Source organism: Schistocerca cancellata, chromosome 3, assembly GCF_023864275.1.
Source record: "Schistocerca cancellata isolate TAMUIC-IGC-003103 chromosome 3, iqSchCanc2.1, whole genome shotgun sequence".
In the NCBI taxonomy this organism is placed as follows: Eukaryota; Metazoa; Arthropoda; class Insecta; order Orthoptera; family Acrididae; genus Schistocerca; species Schistocerca cancellata.
The window spans coordinates 326,095,829-326,109,663 of NC_064628.1; the positions used below are offsets into that span (position 1 = coordinate 326,095,829).

Genomic DNA, 13,835 nt, shown 5'->3' on the forward strand with positions numbered 1-13,835 from the left:
AGTACCTTTATAAGCTTTTCGGACTGTTTCTGACCACCCTGTATACTAAGGAATGTTGTCTACGCCGCCCTTTATTACGCAGGCGCTTGTTATACTTGAGGAACACAAAAGGCTTACTTGTATCACTATTAATTATATGAGATCGTTAATTTGCGTTTCAAAGTATTGACCATCAAAATTTTAAAAAAATTTTCACCGGTTTCACACAGCGTACATAAATCTCGCAACTACGTGTTCGCTTATCGCAATATCGACCCAAATATCTCTCAGGCTGCCTTCGGTGAAACAGTGAGAATAGCTGTGCGTGTGCGGTACTCGTCGCTCGGTGCCATTTTCAAAACAGGCAAATCAAAATGCAAAGTACTCCATGCTAGATTGTTGTACGGAGAGCCGGTGGTAGAACCGATTACGAAATTGTCGTTATGACGACGTGCTCACCATAAGACGTGAACCCGAAGAGAACAGCGAAGTTAGATTTTTACATTAACTAGTGAGCAATGTGATGTAATCGATATTTCATGTCGTCCGTTTTTACTTACATGTTTACAGTTTCCGCTTGACGTCTGTAAAGAGGAGGCGTGGCTTAAAACACGCATTCACTTTGTGAAGTGGTTGTAAAGAGAAAAAAAGTAGCGTAATAAAGGACGATGAGCGTCTCTAAAGGAATTTTTAAGAGTATTCGATGGAAACGTCATTTAATATGGGTATAACCATTATTGTATTTGGCTGAGTAATGTTTTGGTGCTGTTAGCAGAAGACATGGCGGGGAAACCAACACCAATGTTGTTAGTGACGGCGAATGTTGGATCTATTTTTGAAGATGTAAGTAGTTTTTTTGCATCATTTTTACATGTTTCTGATAATACAGCCACCACTTTATATAGTACACATCCATGACTACAATCCCGAAACTGGTTGTAGACGAGTAGTATGTTTCCATTTGGTAGTACCTCTTGTATAAATAACACGCGATCGTAAACAGATTCCTCTACTTAGTTTGTTTTCTTTTCGATAATATCTCAGAGATTACATTATGTAGTTAGTCCAATCTGGCTAGATTCGTGTAAGGCTTTGATACGTGACTTAGAGCAATTGCTTCAGATCCCAACACCCTTTGTTTCCAAGTGCAATATGCGTTAAAATTAATGTCCACGAATTGAATGTTTCATGTTATAGCTTTATTTCTTGTTCGGTTTCAGTTAGATTTTAAAATGGAAAAATAATTAAAATCATTTTCACCGCTGCCCTAGCATTTACTTTCCATTCTGCTACGACTAAGACTGTGGCGAATTTTCAAATTCGTGCCTAACTATCCTGATTAAGGATCCATGTGATATTTTTATCGATTTCTTCACATAAATGTTGATAGTGTGTTTTAGGCGAAGTTAATTTAGTTTTTCTACCTTCTCAAATTGAGCCAGTGTTCCAAAACTGCTGGTCCCAAAATGTGAAATCCTTTCTTTGCTTTCCTGCTAGGTGCTGCTTTCTTCTAATTTGAATTTCTGGTGCAGCAACAACCACTTTCTAACCTAAATAGCAACAAAATGTAGTTAATCTTTGTAGCACCTTGTTTACTGAGCTGCTGACATTTTTCCTTTGAGCAGAATCCTTCACATTTAATGAACTGAAGAAAGGCTAGCACTTGAAGCTGTCCCCTATGTTTCAACTTTCACTTGGGTATCTTGGTGCAAGCACAATTCAAAAATCCAACAGTCATAACTGGACACATTTTTTATTTAAGCTGAAAGTTTGATATATACATACAAACTGACTGGGTAAAAGTTACGTATTTTTCAGTATGGTGAGAGTGTAAACGGACTTCAGTACCAGTCAATTTGTTACCACAACCAGATTTTTTGCTTTCACATTCATTGACTTTGTTGACTTACTACCAAATTATCGCATTCCAGCCTAACTTAGATGTTGGTGTGCTACAGATCAGTCTGTCTCCTCGACCAAGATGTCAGGGTAGGTTCAATACCACACTTTAATACAATGTTGAGTGATTGTGGGCGTAGTAGAAATGTGGGGAAATTTCACATTATGCTGTCCTAGTTAGTGGATATGATTGTCTCTTGTAGTTTTCCATTTCCTTACTGTTAACTGATGATTGGATCAATTGTATAAACATATGGTGTGAATTATTGACTGTTGTAAAGTATGGATTTTTATGTGCTACTGTACAAATGAAACAATGGGAGATGGTGTAACCTAGTGCTGATGGTATAATTAGTACTGTTCAATAGCATTGATTGCCCACCTAGGTTAACAATCATACAAATCATCTGGTAAATGTCACCATCAGCAGTGTTGTAGGAACTCACTGCATTAGATAGTGCAGGGATGTGTATAATTTAATGAGTACATTGATACATTTATCTGTATAAAAAGAGACCTGTACAAATAGTACTTTACAGAAACCTACTCATTGACTTTGAAATAGTCACGGAAATCTTAAATGCACTTGATGTTTGTTAACATTTGTATGGTACCAGTACCTGAAATTTTTTTGTAACTGTAGCAACTTTGAAAAATATGGCAATTCCTTGCTAGTGTAGAAGCAACTACTGAACATGAACTTTGGTGTGTGATAAATTGTCGAATGGCTGTGAAATTACATGCGGCACCAAAGCACAGTAAAATGCCTCATTGGCTGTTGTACCAAACAGTGCTTATAATCCCTTAACATGTTGCCACCAGAATAATGATTTATCTCTGGCAAATGAAACTATGTATAAAATCAAATTGTGTGCAAAATATGGCTGTTTACCTGAATACTATTTGCAGTTGTCACTGTGTGTGTGAGACAGGCTATGCCTATGTTTCCTATTGTGTACAAAAATTTCCAGTCTCAAAAACAGTAGTGTTATAGTATGCAATTTGGAGGAATATACAAATCTCTAATTATGTAAATGTTAGTACCAGTATTCATTCACTGCTGACTATATGTCAATATTATTTTAGTTTACTGGAGAATATAACGGTATCTACCAGTGATAGCTTCCCTTGGACTTAACGAGGAGATTAGAAATTGAGAATTCAGCAAGATCATTATTTATCACCGAAATTGTGTAGGCAAAAATAAAGTACACAATCTGAGAAATCAAAGAAGGAATAAGGTAATGGAGAAGGGTGGAACATGTAAAAAGATGGATGGATTGTGCATGGACTGAGGAAGTTGGTTGCAGGATTCAAAGATAAAAATAACTGACCTAAGTAAGATAGGTAGGTGACATACGAAAACATGCAGGAGCAACATGATTATAGTTGACAAACAAAAATCATATGGGTCTGAATGAGGTTTTTTTCATCCAGCAATGGGTATCGCAGGATTTTGCTGATGATTTCAGTATGTTACTACTATGAACATTTACAGATTTTATGCATGGGGTTTCCTTTAGTTTGTTTTCCAATTCTTACAAAATGGTTCAAATGGCTCTGAGCACTAAGGGACTTAACATCTGTGGTCATCAGTCCCCTAGAACTCAGAACTACTTAAACCTAACTAACCTAAGGACATCACACACACCCATGCCCGAGGCAGGATTTGAACCTGCGACCATAGCAATCACACGGTTCCAGACTGAAGCACCTAGAACCGCACGGCCACACCGGCCGGCTCCAATTCTTACATTTATAAGCTTAGAATCAAGAGAGAATGAGACTCTAGAGTTGTGAATCAGCCATGTGCTGCTCAACCATTGTAATTGCTATATTTGGACACTACGCGAGTTTGTTGCATTAATAAATTACAGTTCCCAGGATTTATCTACTTTGTTTTACTTTATAATCACAATGTATGGGATACAAAAGAATCGGGTAGTGTTGATCCAAGCATAATTCATGATACAGTCAGTATCGATAATAGCAGTTGCTGTTGGAGGAGGCACAATTTAGATGGATAAGAGTAGTATGACTGATCTCTGCAGGCAGGTTAAAATTGCTGTCTAACAAGAGGCATGCCCTTGTCACATGGGGTCACCAATCGTATGCTCTGCACCCTATACCTTATCACATCATCTGTGTTGCTATCTGTATCACTTCAGGATTGCTGATGATATTTCAATCTATCAGTATATCCACTTTCCAAATTTTTCCTTGGTTTCCTTCATAACTTCCTCAATGTACAGATTGAATAACATCGAGAATAGGCTACAACCCTCTCACACTCCTTTCTCAACCACTGCTTCCCTTTCATGTCCTTAGACTCCGTGTAACTGCATTCTGGTTTCTGTAGGAGTTGTATATAATTTGGTTTTGGCTGAAGTTGTGGATAACAGTTTGCTCCGTGTATTTAAACATAGGTTTGCCTTTCTTTAATGTTCTAAGATAACTCATTGACTCAAAATTCCCTTGCATGTTCCTATATTTCTCTGGAGCCGAAACTTATCTTCTGCAAGCTCATTTTCGTCATTATTCTGCAAATAATTCATGTCAGTATTTTTAAAGTATGAGATATTAAACTGTAACATTCACACCCATCAGCATCTGCCTCCTCTGGAATAGCAATTATTACATTCTTCTTGAAGCCTAAGTGTATTTCATCTGTCTGATATACCATGTATATAAGCTGAAATGTTTTTTTGTTATGGCTGACTCTCCCAAGGACATCAATAATTTTTGGGGGAGTGTCGTCTAAGTCTTATTTCGAGTTAAATCTTTCAGTGCCCTGTCATATTCTTCTGACAGTAGTGATGTTAATTTTCCTTGTACAGCTCCTTTGTGTATTCCTTACACTTTTCAGTTTCTCTTCTTTGATTAGTACTGGCTTGCCATTTCAGTTCCTGGTATTCATACAGCTTGTTTCCTTTCCTTCAAAAACGGGAATCTTACTGGACAGGATTAGAAGGAAAGACTAATTGTTGGACTGCACTGGATATGATTTGAAAACTGGAGAGCATAAGTTCTGTGCATCACTATCAAGACAGCTCTGTAACAAGACTTGCTGCTCCTGCCATAGAGCTTTACCCAATCACATGATAAACACTGCAGCAGAAGCAGCATGACTAGTTCAGCTGTCTCCATCACATCAAGATACCTGACATAGCCGAGATACTCTCTTTAATGGCAGCTATAGATGCCTTATGGAAGGCCCTTATAACTAATAATCCAAATATTTAGGCCTGCACTCTAATGTATTTTATTGTAGCGTGTTATTGAGATGAACATTTCCAATTTGGGGGTCTGAAATGCAAAGTGTTATGTTGTCAAGTGCCTTACATAATCAGCAGAGCTCCTGCTGCATCTTTTGTAATTCATTTTCTGTAAGCAAGCTGTGTTCTGATATCCAGCAGATTATTTCCTTTCCTCGACTTTGCAGATGAAGAAAGGAACCTGAGGGATTGAGGTGTGCTTTTGTGCTATAGCAAAGTTTCTCATAGCTTGAAACACTTATCAGAAAGTCTGGGTTAGTGAGGAATTTAATATGTATGTATATGACTTATTTGTTTCACAGAATATAAAATTGCATCTAACACTGTATCAGATTAAGCTGTTCTTGAGAACACAGTGAGATAAAATATAAAATTGCACAGCATCAAAAAATTGTCCATACCCTTTGGACTGCACGGGTGGATAGATATCCCTCTGCCAAGGGTGCAGGCACGAAAGGAATGCTAAATCAGAAAAAACAAGAAGACAACTTAGTTCAAGAGTTAAAAGGGAAAGGTCTGTGAATTATTACACTGTCCCCCCCCCCCCCCCCCCCCCCCCCACAAAAAAAATGTTCCTGTATTGTGCCTACTAGGACAACGTCTTCCCTTTCCTTCCCTTCCCTTACATTTGTGAATGAACTATGTTGAAACAGTGTCATTTTTTTCACGTTTAAAGGAATGAATACCAGATGTCTATCTTCAATGTGGTAGCAGTGTGTCTGCTTCACAGCTGCTTTCTCCACTGCTCGCTCATGTTCAACAGTGTATTTCTTGCTGCTATTTCGCTATGTTATTGTCAAATCTCATCTGTCACCCCCCGCTCTCTCCCACTGTCACCCCCCGCTCTCTCCCCCCACTGTCACCCCCCCCGCTCTCTCCCACTGTCAACCCCCTCCGCTCTCTCCCGCTGCCGCCCCCCACCCCCCGCTCTCCGCTCTCTCCCGCTGTCGCCCCCCGCTCTCTCCCACCCGCTGTCGCCCCCCGCTCTCTCCCACCCGCTGTCGCCCCCCGCTCTCTCCCACCCGCTGTCGCCCCCCCGCTCTCTCCCACCCGCTGTCGCCCCCCCGCTCTCTCCCACCCGCTGTCGCCCCCCCGCTCTCTCCCACCCGCTGTCGCCCCCCGCTCTCTCCCACCCGCTGTCGCCCCCCGCTCTCTCCCACCCGCTGTCGCCCCCCGCTCTCTCCCACCCGCTGTCGCCCCCCGCTCTCTCCCACCCGCTGTCGCCTTGACCTTGTCATCATCAGGATGTGAAACACTTCTCTTCCTTTCATTTTTGCAGAAGCTTTTTTAGCACTGTGTGGAGGAATAATATGGTACAAATCATGAAAATAGTGGAAATGAAGTACAGTCACAAGTGAATAAGATGCATAATATTAAAAACCAATATGGAGTAAAAAAATGAAAAAATAAGAAAAGGTATTATTCAGAGCATAATCAGAAAATATTCAAACTACTGTGTAACTTGTATGTTTCAGAATCAGTTAAGGAATTCGTAGGAGGTTCTGTAACAGGAATAAAAGTATAAGGTGAACAGATGACATTACTAAGGTGACATACGGGCATCTTCAGACTGAAAGGAAAGACATGAGTATTAAGGTTCAAAGCACAGTCAATCAAAAGGGCTTTAGAGTCATATCACAAGCTTAATTGCACAAGAATGATGTAGAAAAGTGACAGTACTTTTCCAGAGGAATCAGTGAGTATTTTTTTAAGTTACTTGAGGAAATGTAAATCTGGCTGGGGATCTGATTGCTATATCTCTGTAGTGTAAATTCACTGCCTTGATCCTTTGGGTCCCAATAATACGAAAAAAATATTTCAAAATTTCTCAAAAAATTAACCTTTATTGTCATTGCAAGCCATGAATACAAAGCAGTTAACATTTGATAGATTTATAGAGGTTGTTTCACTTTGGAACTCTTGGGACATGCAGTCATCAACATTCAATCATTTCCTGTGGAAAGCAGCTTAGAAACACTTCCATGGGAAAGTTGTTACATAAACATTTGGTCCAACCTTGTCAGAGAAGTCATGCTCAGCTGCTAATTTGTATGATGTACATTGTCTTATTTGTGAGTTTATCATGACAGGGCTATCTGCTCTGTTAGCATCATCATCGTGAACTGCATTTTCGGTGAGTAGTTCAGGTCTGGCAAAGGCATTGAAGTTCCTGATGTACCTGCTTGATGAGAACATTCACAGAAGTGCCTTCAGGGTCACTACCTGCCTCAGATGTCTCTGCATGCAGATCAGTCAGAATTTCTTCTTCTAAAAGAGGGGTGTTCAGATTGTTGGTGACATCTCAAAACTTCAATAAACACACAGTGCCTAAAACAAATTACAATCCTAAATAACAAGCAAATGAGCATAAATTTACACCCAGTTACAAAATTAGCTGTAAAAGTTCATACAGCCCCAGTGGTTTCCTGTAGAAATCACTCATAAAAGCTGTAGTGCAAACTCAAATTTATGTTACTGCAACTTTAGATATACTTTTGCTGTCAGTGATTTCCTCAATACATCTACATCTACGTGGATACTCTGCAAATCACATTTAAGTGCCTAGCAGAGGGTTCTTCAAACCGCCTTCACAATTCTCTATTATTTCACTCCTGTGTAGGGCGCGGAAAGAACGAACACCTATGTCTTTCCATACGTGCTCTGATTTCCCTTATTTTATTATGGTGATTGTTTGTTCCTATGTAGGTCGGTGTCAACAAAATATTTTCGCATTCGGAGGAGAAAGTTGGTGATTGGAATTGCGTGAGAAGATTCCGTTGCAACGATAAATGCCTTTCTTTTAATGATGTTGAGCTCAAACCCTGTATTAGATGTCAGTGAAACACTCTCCCATATTTCGCGATAATACAAAACATGCAGCCCTTCTTTGAACTTTTTCGGTGTACTCCGTCAGTCTTATCTTGTAAGGATCCCACACCGCGCAGCAGTATTCTAAAAGAGGAAGGACAAGTGTAGTGTAGGCAGTCTACGTAGAAGATTTGGTACATTTTCTTCGTGTTCTGCCAGTAAAACGCAGTCTTTGGTTAGCCTTCCCCATGATGTTTTCTGTGTTCCTTCTAATTTAAGCTGTTCATAATTGTAAATCCTATGTATTTAGTTGAATTTACGACCTTTATATTTGATTGATTTATCATGTAACCGAAGTTTAATGGATTCCTTTTAGCACTCATGTGAATGACCTCACACTTATCATTATTGAGGGTCAACTGCCAATTTTCACACCATTCAGATATCTTTTCTAAATTGTTTTGCCGTTTGTTTTGATATTTTGATGACTTTATTAGTTGATACACGACAGCGTCATCTGAAAACAACCTAAGACAGCTCCTCAGATTGTCTCCCAAATCGTTTATATAGATAAGGAACAGCAAAGGGCCTATAACACTACCTTGGGGAGCGCCAGAAATCACCTCTGTTTTACTCGATGACTTTCTGCCAATTACTACGAACTGTGACCTCTCTGACAGGAAGTCACAAATCCTGTCTCATAACTGAGACGATATTTCATAAGCATGCCATTTCACTATAAGCCGCTTGTGTGTTGTTGTTGTTGTGGTCTTCAGTCCTGAGACTGGTTTGATGCAGCTCTCCATGCTACTCTATCCTGTGCAAGCTTCTTCATCTCCCAGTACTTACTGCAACCTACATCCTTCTGAATCTGCTTAATGTATTCATCTCTTGGTCTCCCCCTACGATTTTTACCCTTGACGCTGCCCTCCAATGCTAAATTTGTGATCCCTTGATGCCTCAGAACATGCCCTACCAACTGGTCCCTTCTTCTTGTCAAGTTGTGCCACAAACTCCTCTTTTCCCCTATTCTCTTCAATACCTCCTCAATACCCCCTCGTTAGTTACGTGATATACCCATCTAATCTTCAGCATTCTTTTGTTGCACCACATTTCGAAAGCTTCTATTCTCTTCCTGTCCAAACTATTTGTCGTCCATGTTTCACTTCCATACATGGCTACACTCCATACAAATACTTTCAGAAATTACTTCCCGACACTTAAATCTATACTCAATGTTAACAAATTCCTCTTCTTCAGAAACACTTTCCTTGCCGTTGCCAGTCTACATTTGATATCCTCTCTACTTCAACCATCATCAGTTATTTTGCTCCCCAAATAGCAAAACTCCTTTACCACTCTAATCTAATCTAATTCCCTCAGCATCACCCGACTTAATTCGACTACATTCCATGATCCTCGTTTTGCTTTTGTTGATGTTCATCTTATATCCTCCTTTCAAGACACTGTCCATTCTGTTCAACTGCTCTTCCAAGTCCTTTGCTGTCTCTGATAGAATTACAATGCCATTGGCGAACCTCAAAGTTTTTATTTCTTCTCCGTGGATTTTAATACCTACTCTAGATTTTTCTTTTGTTTCCCTTACTGCTTGCTCAATATACAGATTGAATAACATCGGGGAGAGGCTACAACCCTGTCTCATTCCCTTCCCGACCATTGCTTCCCTTTCATGCCCCTCGACTCTTTATAACTGTCATCTGGTTTCTGTACAAATAGACTTTCGCTCCCTGTATTTTACCCCTACCACCTTTAGAATTTGAAAGAGAGTATTCCAGTCAGCATTGTCAAAAGCTTTCTCTAAGTCCACAAATGCTAGAAACGTAGGTTTGCCTTTCCTTAATCTTTCTTCTAAGATAAGGCGTAAGGTCAGTATTGGCTCATGTGTTCCAATATTTCTACGGAATCCAAACTGATCTTCCCCAAGGTCGACTTCTACCAGTTTTTCCATTTGTCTATAAAGAATTCGTGTTAGTATTTTGCAGCTGTCACTTATTAAACTGATAGTTCGGTAGTTTTCACATCTGTCAACACCTGCTTTCTTTGGGATTGGAATTATTACATTCTTCTTGAAGTCTGAGGGTATTTCGCCTGTCTCGTACATCTTGCTCACCAGATGGTAGAGTTTTGTCAGGGCTGGCTCTCCCAAGGCCGTCAGTAGTTCTAATGGAATGTTGTCTACTACCGGTGCCTTGTTTCGACTCAGGTCTTTCGGTGCTCTGTCAAACTCTTCACGCAGTATCATATCTCCCATTTCATCTTCATCTACATCCTCTTCCATTTCCATAATATTGTCCTCCAGTACATCACCCTTGTATAGACCCTCTATATACTCCTTCCACCTTTCTGCTTTCCCTTCTTTGCTTAGAACTGGGTTTCCATCTGAGCTCTTGATTTTCATACAAGTGGCTCTCTTTTCTCCAAAGGTCTCTTTAATTTTTCTGTAGGCTGTATCTATCTCACCCCTAGTGAGATATGCCTCTACATCCTTACATTGTCCTCTACCCATCCCTGCTTAGCCATTTTGCACTTCCTGTCGATCTCATTTTTGAGACGTTTGTATTCCTTTTTGCCTGCCTCATTTACTGCATTTTTTATATTTTCTCCTTTCATCAATTAAATTCAATATTTCTTCTGTTACTCAAGGATTTCTACTAGCCCTCGTCTTTTTACCTACTTTATTGTCTGCTGCCTTCACTACTTCATCCCTCAGAGCTACCCATTCTTCTTCTACTGTATTTCTTTCCCCCATTCCTGTCAATTGTTCACTTATGCTCTCCCTGAAACTCTGTACAACCTCTTTTTGCAGTTTCTTCAGTTTTAATCTACAGTTCATTACCAATAGATTGTGGTCAGAGTCCCCATCTGCCCCTGGAAGTGTCTTACAATTTAAAACCTGGTTCCTAAATCTCTGTCTTACCATTATATAATCTATCTGATACCTTTTAGTATCTCCAGGGTTCTTCCATGTATACAACCTTCTTTCATGGTTCTTGAACCAAGTGTTAGCTGTGATTAAATTATGCTCTATGCAAAATTCTACCAGGCGGCTTCCTCTTTCATTTTTACCCACAATCCACATTCACATACTATGTTTCCTTCTCTCCCTTTTCTTACTCTCGAATTCCAGTCACCCGTGACTATTAAATTTTTGTCTCCCTTCACTACCTGAATAATGTCTTTTATCTCATCATACATTTCATCAATTTCTTCATCATCTGCAGAGCTAGTTGGCATATAGACTTGGTACAGTGTCAAAAGCCTTCTGGAAATACAGAAATATGGAATTGATCTGAAATCCCTTGACAGTAGCACTCAACACTTCATGCGAATAAAGAGCTAGTTGTGTTCCACAAGAACGACGTTTCCTTAACCCAAGTTGACTGTGTGTCAATAGACCGTTTTCCTCGACGTAATTCATAATGTTTGAACACAATATATGTTCCAGAATCCTGCTGCATATCAACATTAACGATATAGGCCTGTAATTAATTGGATTATTCCTACTACCTTTCTCAATTATTGGTGTGATCTGTGCAACTTTCCAGTCTTTGGGTACAAATCTTTTGTCGAGGTAACGGTTGTATATGATTGTCAAGTATGGAGCTAATGCACCAGCATACTTTGAAAAGAACCTAATTGGTATACAGTCTAGACAAGAAAAATATTTACTTCATCTTCTTTTGTGAAGGCATTTCGGAAGACTATGTTTAGTAACTCTTCTTTGGCAGCACTGCCTTTGATAGTATCTCCATTGCTATCGTGCAGAGAAGGCATTGATTATTTCTTGCTGCTAACATACTTCACATACGACCAGCATCTCTTTTTGATTTTCTGCCAGGTTTCAAGACAGTTTCGTGGAAACTGTTATAGGTATCTCGCATTGAAGTGCACTCTAAACTTCTAGCTTCTGTAAAAGATTGCCAATCTTGGGGATTTTGCGTCTGTTTAAATTTGGCTTGTTTTTTTTGTTTCTTCAACAGTGTTCTAACCCATTTTTTTGTACCAAGGAGGATCAGCTCCATCGTTTGTTAATTTATTTGGTATAAATCCCTCAATTATTGCTGATACTATTTCTCTGATTTCAAGCCACATCTGGTCTACACTTAAATCATTAATTTGGAGGGAGTGGAGATTGTCTCTCAGGAAGGCATCAAGTGAATTTTTATCTGCCTTTTTTTTATGACTATGCAAAACCATATGTCATGTAAACTGTGTGATAAAAATTTGCGGACACAAATCTTGTACAGTTACATAGCAGCAACACAGTCAAGCAGCAAACACTCCATGCTGACTGTTATTTTGAGCACTTTGACTGCAGCAGTGCTCTACATTCATACAGTGTACTACTTGGAGTCTGTCTTGCACTAGTATCAGTGGTTTCACTTAAAGGTGCCCTCATGGACATCAAAATGAAACAAGGAGCAAGGAGGAGAGAGACAAAAAGATGACTTCCAAGATGAAGTTTATGGTGGTCCCCATGCCACCAGACCCCCATATGTTCCACCTCAGTACCTGAGGCAGATCTCCCTGTGGCACTGGACCCCCCACATGACCTTATTCAGAATGGATATGTATTGATGTCGGATCCTCACGAGTGACAGGAGGCGACACTGTGGCATGACTTGCATCCTTGGTCACCTAATGCCACCACAGGATACTGATAACGTTAACCACCATTGGAACTGTAGTGGTTTTTTGCACCACCTGGCTGAGCTATGTTGTCTCTTATGCATTCCTCATACTTTCTGCTTTGCACTCGAGAAAACTTGATTCCCAGCATTTTGAACACCTACCCTCTCCTGCTGTTGGTTATTTTAATAATTGAGCTGACTATGACAGTGTTTAATGGAGTTTATTTGTATGTTCTGGACTCTGGCTACGGCAAACAGGTGCCACTCAGTATTATATTGGAGGCAGACGTGCCAAGTCTCCCGATTTAAGCAGGAGACTCTCGATTTTCCCTTCTTCCTCCTGATCTCACGACCGTGAAGACCGATCTCCCGATTTTCTGAGCAATTTCAATACTTTCCTTACTATTTGAAAATCCTGCGGTCTATGTTAACTTGGAAGATTTGTGCAGTGGCTGTCGGGAGCGGCAGTAGGCGTAGCTCGCGCTTTGTATCTACAAGGAAGTAAGGAACTTATCGTTGGCAGCGTTCGGAGACAAATGAATATCTTTCAACTAGTGCCAATTTCCTCTCCTTCTGATAGCACCAGCGCAATCGTAATGTTATCGTGAACAAGGAGTAGTCGATAGTCATTGCAAGCGAAGTGATTAGCGTTGTTGTGTCTACAAGGCAGTGTTGCTAAGTTGGGGGATTAAGCTGTCTAGGGTGAAGTTAGAGGGATAAATGTTTCAGGGGGAAAAATATTTAGGGTTACTACCGTCCCCTCCCCTCCCCGCCCCTCCGCTCGACAATTTCATTCTTGACTCCCTTCCCCCCCACCCCCCCCACCCCCACCCCTCGTGCCCCGCTCCCTTACCCGATGATGTGATAAATTATTTAGGGGAATTTGAATGGCAATATAGGGGGAAACACATCACTGCTACAAGACCATTGTCAAGAACGTAGGACCATTGTGCTCTCGGTTCTGCTGCGCGATTTGTGTACTCTGTAGTAGTTGTTGGCTGCGTATTTTGGAGGAGTTGATTATATTTCATGCAGAATGATGAAGAAATAAGATGCAGTGTTCAGAAACATGTATAAGGAAGAGTTTCCGTGTTTAAGTGAATCGAGGAAGGGACAAAATCGGCTGATGGGGTTCTTCAATATGATAAACTTCCAAAGATGATGCTGTCTATTTAGTCAATTCCACAGAGATGCAGAATGTGAGCGAATTTTTAGTACAGTC

At 40.2% G+C, this 13,835-nt stretch overlaps 1 protein-coding gene across 5 annotated transcripts in view; it reads left to right on the plus strand.

Annotated features, from left to right (window-relative positions):
• Nucleotides 1–281: 281 nt before the first annotated feature.
• The window catches only part of LOC126175019 (inositol polyphosphate-5-phosphatase A), a 275,390-nt gene continuing 261,836 nt past the window's right edge, over nt 282–13,835 (plus strand). For 4 of the 5 annotated variants that reach the window (XM_049921515.1, XM_049921517.1, XM_049921511.1 and 1 more), the window contains exon 1: nt 282–822. In XM_049921515.1, the coding sequence (XP_049777472.1) occupies nt 760–822 (63 nt within the window). In that variant the 5' untranslated portion in view covers nt 282–759. The remainder of the gene's footprint in view (nt 823–13,835) is intronic. The other variant, XM_049921512.1, reaches the window with a different exon arrangement.